At 37.6% G+C, this 12,146-nt stretch overlaps 1 protein-coding gene across 2 annotated transcripts in view; it reads right to left on the reverse strand.

The window, feature by feature from the left end:
• Positions 1 to 1,207: 1,207 nt before the first annotated feature.
• The window catches only part of creb3l1 (cAMP responsive element binding protein 3-like 1), a 40,521-nt gene continuing 29,582 nt past the window's right edge, over positions 1,208 to 12,146 (reverse strand). Inside the window, exons 9-12 of one of the 2 annotated variants that reach the window (XM_073837012.1) lie at positions 10,000 to 10,099; positions 8,430 to 8,580; positions 7,494 to 7,737; positions 1,208 to 3,206 (exon numbers count right to left, since the gene is read on the reverse strand). In XM_073837012.1, the coding sequence (XP_073693113.1) occupies positions 3,170 to 3,206; positions 7,494 to 7,737; positions 8,430 to 8,580; positions 10,000 to 10,099 (532 nt within the window). In that variant the 3' untranslated portion in view covers positions 1,208 to 3,169. Of the gene's footprint in view, positions 3,207 to 7,489; positions 7,738 to 8,429; positions 8,581 to 9,999; positions 10,100 to 12,146 lie in introns of those variants that run through there. The other variant, XM_073837013.1, reaches the window with a different exon arrangement.

The following is a 12,146-nucleotide window of genomic DNA, read 5'->3' on the forward strand; positions in this document are numbered from 1 at the left end:
CTCATTTTTTTTCTCAACTGAATAAAGTGTATTTGTTGTCAGATTATATGCAGTAATCAGTTAAAAAGTATTACAGCTTTCATGAAATTAAAATAGAGTATCAGTATCAATAACAGAAGCAATATCAGGTGCCCACAAGCATACACACACACACACACACACACACACACACACACACACACACAGGCTGCATACTGGGGGGGGACTATGGATATTTGTGTGGGCAGAACACAGCTTATGTTCTTTTTCTCCTCCTCCTCTCTCCGTTTCTGTATTCTCCATCTCTCTCTCTAGTTTCTCTTTGTGTTTTATTTCTCTTTTGGTCTAAAGCACAACCTCTGTGAAAAGTGTTTATTACTGGATTACTGGATGAGTCCTGAAGTCATCGAGTGGATGAATCAATATGAAAACCACACAGCAAAATGTCCAGAAACCACAGAGCAAATTCTCTCCACATAGGAGGTCTGCAGGATGTAAACTGTAGAAATATTCATAGATGTCTCCTTCTGTATATTTTAATATTTAATGTTGTAATCTTTTAAATTGTTTGACCAATGTGAAATGCAGCAGTGCTAGACATTTTAAACTATAGGCTACTAGGAATGAATCCCATTTAAATACAGCAACACTCAGTCCTGACCGTGTTGACTGCCTTAGGCCTAAACTTCGATTATAGTTTATCTAGTAACACAGTTTCATCTATATTGCTAAATAATTTTTCAAGCTATTGTTATGTTTCTGTTTGACTTCAACATTTTACAAGCAGCACACCTTTTCTTAGTACGCAAACATAGAATGAAACTTTACTACTGTTCATTACTGAACGCATTTTGAACCTGACGTACCAGTTTGATTTGATATTTGTTCAGTCTTGTTTATCCACTCATACGTAGTACAGTTTAGCTAAGCAATCGCATAGCATGTGCAACTATTTGTTTTTAGTGCCGTAACATCTTATTATGGTTTTCAAAAATGTCAAAACTATATATCGCAACTATATTAAAAAAAATAAAATACGCCTTGACATATTGTCACAGCCCAATGAAACAAGAAAAACGAGCAATATACTGCACTAATGTCTGGTGCGGGCAGGTAAAGGCCTGACACCTGGTGGTCATGATATGAAAATACAATGAACACTTGAGATAAGAGTACATGATAAATAAGAGAAAATAAGACAGGAGACATTGGGTTGCATCTGCAAATTTTGTATTTTGCTTCATTCTAACTCTACTTTAGATAAGACAGGAAAAGCAAGAGGTTCAGAGCATAGATACATACAGAGCCAGATCCATACATGGATACAAATCAACCCAAGCCGCATGGTGATTACCAAAATGCATTGGAAATATAAAAATACGTCCTCCATATTTACAACCAACATTTATCATCAGTCATATGTACAAAGGGCAAAAAGGGCAGAGATACAGGTAATACCAGCAACAATTACATTTAAAGCATAAACTCCATCGTCAGACTGGACATTAGATTCAATTCCAGAACGCTCAGATATTCTGGAGTTCCAGGTTTGAGACTCATTTTCTGTGAACATTATGTGCAATGAAGTCATAAAGTTTCCATTTATTGTCTTAGAAATATACAAATCAACCAGTTCATTATTATTACACTACAGAAATGCATATTGATGGGTAAGACGACTGTAACAGAGGCCATGATGAGGACGGCTCGGTCACTTAAAGCTCTTTGAAATTATGGTGAATTCAGTTTTACGCTGATAATAGGGCGTTATCTGCAGGTTTTCATTGTGTTATGGCACATATACCACAGAGTCATTTATAAAAAATTGACAGTGACAGATTCCTTTGTGACAACCACTTTCATTACTATAATTTAGTATTCAGAGGCATTAAAATATCATGTCTATCAGTGGTTATCTCTAGCTGTACAATAAAAATAATATTGTGGCTGAAGCATCAGAGGACATCATGAACATTTTTTAACAAAAGAAAATCAAAACAAAAGATTAACAAATTGTTTCTAAACAGTGACACAAGAAAAAAAAGACTTTTAAAAAGCATATTTACACAACTGCACTATCAACTCCCAGATATTTGCGGTGAATTTTACAGTGGTCAACAGTTTGCTCATGTACAGAATACAGACAGTCTAGACTAACATTTAAAAGAAGTATTCCATAATCAGAGAAATGTGTTTAAATAACATTGATTTTAAAGAGGTTCACTTTTCTTAAAGGGAATGACTGTTTGTTTTCACTTAGTATCCATTATAGCCAATGTTTTTAATGGATTCATGTGGATTGTGCAGAATTCTTCAGAGATTGAACACGGTTAAACACGCACAGGATTTGATCATCCCTGTTCATTTTTCTCTATATATACAAAACTTTCTTTACACAGAAATAAAGATAACAGAAAAAACTGTTTAACAGTTATGACAACAAGATCATGTAAACGTTACATCATCTTTCATTAAAAAAAACACAATAACTTTCATCATTTTTTTGTGCATAAAATAAATATGCTCTTTTTTGGATGCTGCAAATACTAGAATATATTATGGATAAATTTTTGAATTCAGTACAAAAGCCTCTGCCTTTTAAAAGTAGAAAACAAAAATAAAACGCAGTAATAAAAGTAAGCAAAGTAAGAGAAGTTTAAGAGGAAATTACGCGGTTAGGAACATCTTAAATATGACTACATGAAAAAGAATGTGAAGGCACTTAAATCAAGACGTTCTTTGGGGTTTAAGTAAGGATATAGTAGTAAATGGACAGTCTCATGGCATTTTAGGAAAAAATCAAAACAAACACTCATGAACTTTCCCTCCCACACCCTGTGTGTGAAGTGTTTAGTGAATTTAGAGCTGCGGGCTCACATCCATCTAAAACAGAGCAGCATCTACAACCGCCCACATCTTCTCTTCTCTCTCTTAGTCCTTAAACTCAGTGCTTGCTGGTAAAGGGGGAGTTTCAGTGTATGGATGGACACATTTCTCTTCTCACAGCTCTAGGGCTGAATGTCATTGGAATGCATGTCGAGTGGGTTGGATCGTGCTCATGAGGCTTGTTGGTTTTTTAGGGTGGGGTCAGGAGACTCAGGATCTGTAACGGTCAGGGTCGAGGCCGAGTAGTGCAGGATCGTCGGACGTCAGTGGAGGCCGTGTGATGAGGCAGCTCCACCCAGAAGGGTTAGAAATATTCAGCTCCTCCTTCAGCATCCCGCTCTCTTAAAGAGAAAGAAACAATTAATATTGATTCACAAAACATTGTGTGTACAGTCGTGGCCAAAAGTTTTGACAATTACATAAATATTGGAAATTGGAAAAGTTGCTGATTAAGCTTTTATAATAGCAATTTGCATATACTCCAGAATGTTATGAAGAGTGATCAGATGAATTGCATAGTCCTTCTTTGCCATGAAAATTAACTTAATCCCGAAAAAAACTTTCCACTGCATTTCATTGCTGTCATTAAAGTACCTGCTGAGATCATTTCAGTAATCGCCTTGTTAACTCAGGTGAGAATGTTGACGAGCACAAGGCTGGAGATCATTATGTCAGGCTGATTGGGTTAGAATGGCAGACTTGACATGTTAAAAGAAGGGGGGTGCTTAAAATCATTGTTCTTCCATTATTAACCATGGTGACCTGCAAAGAAACGCGTGCAGCCATCATTGCGTTGCATAAAAATGGCTTCACAGGCAAGGATATTGTGGCTACTAAGATTGCACCTAAATCAACAATTTATAGGATCATCAAGAACTTCAAGGAAAGAGGTTCAATTCTTGTTAAGAAGGCTTCAGGGCGTCCAAGAAAGTCCAGCAAGTGTCAGGATCGTCTCCTAAAGAGGATTCAGCTGCGGGATCGGAGTGCCACAAGTGCAGAGCTTGCTCAGGAATGGCAGCAGGCAGGTGTGAGCGCATCTGCACACACAGTGAGGCCAAGACTTTTGAAAGATGGCCTGGTATCAAGAAGGGCAGCAAAGAAGCCACTTCTCTCCAAAAAAAACATCAGGGACAGATTGATCTTCTGCAAAAAGTATGGCGAATGGACTGCTGAGGACTGGAGTAAAGTCTTATTCTCCGATGAAGCCTCTTTCCGATTGTTTGGGGCATCTGGAAAAAGGCTTGTCCAGAGAAGAAAAGGTGAGCGCTACCATCAGTCCTGTGTCATGCCAACAGTAAAGCATCCTGAGACCATTCATGTGTGGGGTTGCTTCTCATCCAAGGGAGTGGGCTCACTCACAATTTTGCCCAAAAACACAGCCATGAATAAAGAATGGTACCAAAACACCCTCCAACAGCAACTTCTTCCAACAATCCAACAACAGTTTGGTGAAGAACAATGCATTTTCCACCACGATGGAGCACCGTGCCATAAGGCAAAAGTGATAACTAAGTGGCTCAAGGACCAAAACGTTGACATTTTGGGTCAATGGCCTGGAAACTCCCCAGATCTTAATCCCATTGAGAACTTGTGGTCAGTCCTCAAGAGGTGGGTGGACAAACAAAAACCCACTAATTCTGACAAACTCCAAGAAGTGATTATGAAAGAATGGGTTGCTATCAGTCAGGATTTGGCCCAGAAGTTGATTGAGAGCATGCCCAGTCGAATTGCAGAGGTCCTGAAAAAGAAGGACCAACACTGCAAATACTGACTCTTTGCATAAATGTCATGTAATTGTCAATAAAAGCCTTTGAAATGTATGAAGTGCTTGTAATTATATTTCAGTACATCACAGAAAAAACTGAATCAAAGATCTAAAAGCAGTTGAGCAGCAAACTTTGTGAAAACTAATATTTGTGTCATTCTCAACTTTTGGCCACGACTGTACTTACTCTTATGCTCATCAAGGCTGCGTTTATTCAATCAAAATAGAGTAACACTGTAATATTGTGAAATATTATTACTATTTTAAATAACTGTTTTGTATTTTAAAGGGTTAGTTCATCCAAAAATAAAAATTAGCCTATTATTTACTCAACCTTCAGGCATCCTAGGTGTATATGACTTCCTTCTTTCAGATGAATGCAATCGAAGTTACATAAAAAATTGTTCTGGCTTCTTCAAGCTTAATTATGCAATGGGAGGGTGTTTTTCTTCATCAGTCCAAAGCAAGTCCAATAAAGCGCATCCGTCCATAATAAAAAGTCGTCACCTTAGAATTATAAGGTTCTATCTGACATTTTTGTCCAAATTGAGTTATTCACATATTCTTATTCTGTGACAACGTATTTGCATTATTTGATGTTTCTTTTGTAAGCTGTGTATATTTTGGGCCCTTTTTTTAGAAAGCAAAAATGGTTCTATCTACAGAAGTCTATGGAATGCAAAATCTTTGAAGCTCAATATCTCGAAAGTGCAGATAGAACCTTATAATTCTAAGGCGACGAAGTGCCTCACACAGCTCTAGGGGTGAATAAAGGCCATCTGTAGCAAATCGATGCATTTTGGTAAGAAAGATATCTATATATAAAATGTAATAATTACTTTAATCTAGCTTGCGCTAGCAGTCGCACACAGAAACAGCTCTGGGTGGATAATGTAGGATGTCGGCACTGCATATGCGCACGTGAGTCTCGTGAATACCAACGTTTATTTACAGGAGCAAAGGAAGGAAAGTTTTCTGAATTTAGCAATGGAAAACCAGTCTCCTCTTGGCTTATATCTGAATCGTCCAACATTTTTTCTTTACAAATCATTGTTTTGTACTTCTAAATTGTGACACTTGTTTTGTTTTGATCTCTCCACTGCGTGTTTGTCACTTCTGAGCAGCGCATGCACAATGCCGAAGTCTTACGTCATCCGCCCAGAGCTGCTTCTGTATAAAAATGTTAGTGCAAGCTAGAGAAAAGTGATTATTACGTTTTAAATATGGATATTTTTCACTACAAGAGGCCTTTATTCAGCCCCCTGGAGCTGTATGAAGAGAAACATCCGTTTCTCTTGTTGTTTAATGCAACTCCGATTGCATTCATCTGAAAGAAGGAAATCATATACACCTAGGATGCCTTGAGAGTGAGTAAATAATGGGCTAAATTTCATTTATGGGTAAATTAAAGTCTCTTATGCTCATCAACGCTGCATTTATTTGATAAAAAATTGAGTAAAACTGTAATATTGTGAAATATTATTATTATTATTTAAATTTTAATGTATTTTACAATGAAATTTATTCCTGTTGGCAAAGCTGAATTTTTAGCATCTGTTACTACAGTCTAATGTTATAATTTGTTGTTCAAGAAATATTTCTTATTATCAATGTTGAAAACAGTTGAGCTGAAAGTTCAAAAGAAGACAGCTATTTTTAAATATTTTACTATTTAAAAGTCTTTACTGTCACTTTTGAACAATTTAATATCTCCTTCAGATTTAAAAAAAAATCTTACTGACCCCAAACTTTTAAACAGTAGTTTAAATCTGTTCCATATCAGTTATCAGTTGATTTTAAATTCAATATCAAATTATACCTGTGCAATAAGCAAACCTTTTTCATCATCTAAGGTCAAGCTAATCTTTCAAAACACTAAAAATGAAATAACAGTATTTAAAGTATCTTTAGAAAATCTCAAAATATCAATAATATCAATTTTTCATACTGTACAATATAATGTTATGATGCCAAATTTTTTTGTAGCATTTAAAACAACTAATATTAGTTTTTACTGTTATCTACACCAGCAGATTTGTAATATCAGTGCATCCTTTTATGATTCTGTCTGAAAATTCTGTCATTAATTACTCACCCTCATGTTGTTTTAATCCAGTAAGACCTTCATTAATGTCATTGTATACTGTAGTCTGCAATTTTCGCACGTAAAAAAATAAACACGACCTCACGTCGTGTCAAACATGTTTACACACTGCCACCAAAACATTTGTCCGTCATAAAAAAGTTCAGATCAGGTTCGATTTTCTGCGTTTTCGCATCCGTAGCAAGCCTTTTGATAGGAAAGCATGATGAATAGGAAAAAACGAAGAAACGCATATATGTAAATTTTCTTCGAAACAAAAATAAAGATATTTTTTATAAGATCTGAGAGCTTTCTGACCCTGCATAGACAGCTAGCACAATCGAGGCCCAGAAAGATAGTAAGTCAGTTTATGAAGCTACAAAAATAGTTTTGTGTGCAAAGAAAACAAAAATAATGATTTCATTCAACAATTTTTTTCTCTTCCGTCTCAGTCTTCACCGCATTCACATTCATAAGAGTAATAGTCAAAAACTGACAAGAAAAGAAAAGAAATCGTTCAATAAAGTTGTTAGTTTTGTTTTCTTTTGGTTGTATTTTTGTGATTTTTGTTTTATGAGAGTACCATAACATGTACCTTTTTGGGCCTGAATGTGCCAGCTCTTAAATTTCATCAAAAATACCTTAATTTGTGTTCTGAAGATGAATGAAGGTCTTACTGGTTTAAAATGAGGATAGGTAATTAATTATTTTTGGGTGAACTATCACTTTAAGATGTCACAAACTGAACCGGAGTAAATTAAAAGTTATTGTGTGTCTCACCTTGAGTGGTAGTGTGGTTCAGGGGGACGGAGTGGGGCCGCGGATGTGTTGCTGTAGCTTGCAGGCTCTGGTTGGGCCTGGCTCAAGTACCTGCTCACAAGAGCAGAATGATCCTGCTCGTGGCTGTCTTTCACGTCCTGTACATGTCGCGGCACCCCCTCCATCCTCTCCACACTCAGCACGCCCCTGTTGCCGTCCTCCACTGGGGCACCCTCGTCATAGAAGAGCAGGCTGCGGGAGCGGACTACACACACACATAGAGAGAACAGAGTTACTTATGTCACATGTCTTGCATGATTCGTTTACTTTGACTCATGAGATTTGTAGAGTGAAGAGATGTGTTTTTTGAATTCAGAAAGAGTGTATAAGTGAGAAAGACAGAGCAAGATTTGGAGTGAGCTACTCTGTTAGACAAAGCAACACGCATTTTTGGTTACTACAGCAACCCCGTCGCCATCATCCACGGGCCGAATCTGTAGGGCCCTTGTGAAAATGGATGAGGCATTTGAAGCCCCTTTCAAGCACAGCTTTGATAGAGCCGACAGAGATGCGGCTCGGTGTGTGTTATAAAGTTGAAAGAGGATTGTAAAATCTGCTCAAAGGGAAGTAATGATTTCAATCTAAAACACTCTGGGATGTCTGACAGTAATTTGAGGGTGAGAATGGGCACTGTCGGCCCAGGAGCTCCACTAATAACCTTTAGAATAGAGACGCCACTCTTTCAGTCTCTCGTGGGGGCGGGGGGGGGGGGGGGGGACGAAATAAGTGCTGTCAAAGACACGCAGCTATTAAGCTGGTTGGATAATTCAATGTGTCTGAAAGCCAGACGACCTACAAATAAATGCTTCTTTGCGTATGTGCAGAGAAATGTAATCATATGCAGTGTACACAATGAAAGTCTCCATTTATAAATTTAGGGGCAGGGATGAAACATACCCTGGCTGGTGGTGTAGAGGTCACCTGAGGGCAGCGGTGCAGACTTCACCGTGTGTGAGGATGATGAGGATAAGGAGGAAGAGTAGAGGGAGAGCTCAGGCAGGCAGGGAGCCAGCGAGCCCAGCACCAACACAAAGCACAGCGCCACCACCTGGCCAGGAGGAGGAACCACACACACGGTGAGCACACCGCCCCACTGTATTCTACTTGCAGTACAGCTGACAGAGCAGCACTCACCTGCCTTTACATGCTTAGGATCAAAGGACTAAACTAAATAGACAAGATATTTCATTAAAGGAATAGTTCAACAAAAATGAAATTTTATTCAGCCTCAGGCTCTTCAAGATTAGAGTTTGTTTCCTCATCAAAACAGATTTGAAGAAATTTTAAATTACACCACTTGCTCACCAAAGGATCCTCTGTAGTTAATGGGTGCCGTCATAAAAAGAATCAAAACAGCTGATAAAAACATCACAATAATCCACAAGTAATTCACATGACTCCAATTGATCAATTAACATATTGTGAAGCGAAAAAGCTGCATGTTTGCAAGAAACAAATACAGTATTAAGGTGTTTTAACTTTAAAATGTCGCTTCTGGCCAAAATACCAATCTATAATAATGCTTCTTCCAATGAAAAAGTCCTTCTCCTGTGGTCCTCTCACTTCAAAATCCACCAACACACTTGTTTAGAAGAGTTTTGGACACTTGCCACTTGATCTGTGCATATTTCTCTCCTGATTCAGACAATGTTGTCACTGGAGAAAGCAATATTATGGACAGAGGACTTAGATGGAAGCAACAGTTTGAACATTCTAAAAAAATAGTTTACCCAAAAATGAAAATTCTGTCATTAATTACTCACCCTCATGTCATTCCAAACCTGTAAGACCATTCATCTTCAGAACACGAATTAAGATATTTTTGATGAAATCCGAGAACTTTCTGACCCTCCATAGAGAGCAACGCAACTGAAATGAAAGATTTACCAATGTCCTTATTATGTTTCTGGGTCTGGGAACATTTCGGTTGCGTTGCTGTCTATGAAGGGTCAGAAAGCTCTCTGATTTCACCAAAAACGTCTTCATTTGTGTTCTGAAGATGAACGAAGGTCCTATAGGTTTGGAACAACATGAGGATGAGTAATTACTGACAGAATTTCTCTTTAATATCTCTTTAATAATAACTTGTTTTCTACACACATGCAGCATTTTGCTTCGTAAGTATTTGATGGACATGTGTCATGTTAAAGTCATGTTGTGGATTATTGTAATGCTTTTAATCAGTTGTTTGGACTTCAATTCTGACGGCACCCATTCACTGCAGAGGATCCATTGCTGAGCAAGTGAAGTAATGCAAAATTTCTGCAAATCTGTTCCGATGAAGAAACAAACTAATCTGGAAATAAACATCTTGGACATCCTGCGGTACATATTCAGCAAATTAAGTTTTTCAGGTGAACTTTTCCTTTAAGACTGGTTTGTTAGAAAGTCTAAGAAAATGTGTGTGTGAATAAGAGTGTGTTGGAATAAATGTGTGTGTTTGTACAGTATATGTGTATATATATACCATAAGACAGGTTCCGGTCTGCGTGGAGGCGATTTTGCAGGACCGAGGCACTTTCCCACTCACTAGAGCTTGAAGCCTTTGTAGCTGTTGGAGTAGAGACCTAAAGACGACACAGAAAACACATCAATGATTAGTAAATCAGGCTGGAGCCAGAAAATGTGTCTGCAGGCTATGCGTGTTGCTCTCTGTGTAGTTTTGTAACAGCACATCTTCTTATTCTTAAGCTCAAAGAGCATGTGAGGATAATACAGTTCTTACTCGCCACAGTGTTACATAAACTGAACTCCCCTTCACACCACTCACACAGTCTCTCGCACAAACGCACTCCTCCACCTCCTCCTCAATGCTGCTGCATGCGCGCAGTGGGTGTTAATTTATTTCAATTACTTCCTTCTTCAGCAGCCAATCAAACACATGCTTCCTCTTTTGCTCTCTTATTGATGTGACCCGAAACACACAAAGTCACACATCTGCAACACTTCTATGATATAACGGCAAGCTACACATACTATTTTTGCAGTATGTATGGAATATTTGGGTACTTTACAGAAATTTTAACACAAAATGACACTAAAAATAAATATCATATACATGCATGCGCATATATATTTAAACATATATATACCCCGCTGTATATAGTATATAATCTCAGGAGCACACTTGCTCTGAGGAAATGATTCAGTTATAATACAAAATGACATTCCGCGCCCTCTAGTGGAGTGATTAAGAAACAACATCACATGCACTAATGAAAAGCTCCTACACCACCAGAGAGAGCCATTGCAACATGTTGGAAAACAAAACCAAACCAAAAATACTACTTTACAATTTCATCATTTAGCAGACTCTTTTATCCAAAGCAACATACAGTACACTTATAACAGAGACAGCCCCTCTGGACCCCTGGAGTTAAATGCTTTCCCACTTGACTAGATCACCCCAAAACAAACCTGTATGTTACGTTTCCACCTAAACATACACATACAGAATCACTCATAATGAGTGCTGTAGACTAGTCTAGCTCTAGACCGTATATTTTCAGCATTGAGAGGGGCTCAAACCGCCCTACTAACCAATAATCATCTCAATTTGATCGTATAAACAGTGGTTTTCTTTAGATTAATATACAACCCACCCACAAACACACAAACACAAACTCCCCCCTGCTGTCTCTTTGAATTCTCTTAGATAACTCAGAACGCTCTATCCTAATAAGAATCGGCAGAGCGCCAACACACACAGTCTCTTTATCCTGTAATGAGGGGCAGGCAGGCACCGTGCTGCGTGCTACTTTAAGTGTGTTGTTAATAAGGGGCCTGAGCCAATCCTCTATAAAAAGCAGTACTATACACTAACACACACATACTTGTGTCACTCTTACCTACATACAGTACTGAGAGCACTGGTGACAGTAGTGTGCTTTAATAAAGCTTCAAAACCTGAAACAAAGGTGAAATGTGACTCTGGAACACAAAACCTGTCTTAAGTAGCATGTGTATATTTGTAGCGATAGCCAACAATACATTTTATGGGTCAAAATTATCGATTTTTCTTTTATGCCAAAAATCATTAGGATATTTAGTAAAAATCATGTACCAAGAAGATATTTTGTAAATTTCCTACTGTAAATATGTAAGTAATATGCATTGCTATGAACTTCATTTGGACAACTTTAAAGGCGATTTTCTCACTATTCAGATTTTTTTGCACCCTCAAATTCCAAATTATAGAATAGTTGTTTCACGGCCAAATATTGCTCTATTCTAACAAACTATTTTCTGCATCAAAGGAAAGCTTATCAGATCTCAAATCTCAAAAAAATACCCTTATGACTGGTTTTATGGTCCAGGGTCACAAATATCAACAGCACTGAAGTCTTTTTTATGTTTTTGAAAGATGTTTCTTATTATGCTCAGCAATGTTGCATTCATTTGGTCAAAAATACAGTAAAACAATAATACTGTAATAACACTGTAATATAATTCAACAGTTGCTCAAAACAACTGTTTTCTATGAATATTTTGAATATGTTTTAAAATGTAATTTATTCCTTTGATGGCAAAGCTGAATTTCTAATTCTAATGTGCTGATTCAGTGCTCAAGAAACATTTCTTATTATTGTGTCGATGTTGAAAACAGTTGTGCTG

The sequence above is a fragment of the Garra rufa genome, chromosome 3 (genome assembly GCF_049309525.1).
Source record: "Garra rufa chromosome 3, GarRuf1.0, whole genome shotgun sequence".
NCBI classification, from domain to species: Eukaryota; Metazoa; Chordata; class Actinopteri; order Cypriniformes; family Cyprinidae; genus Garra; species Garra rufa.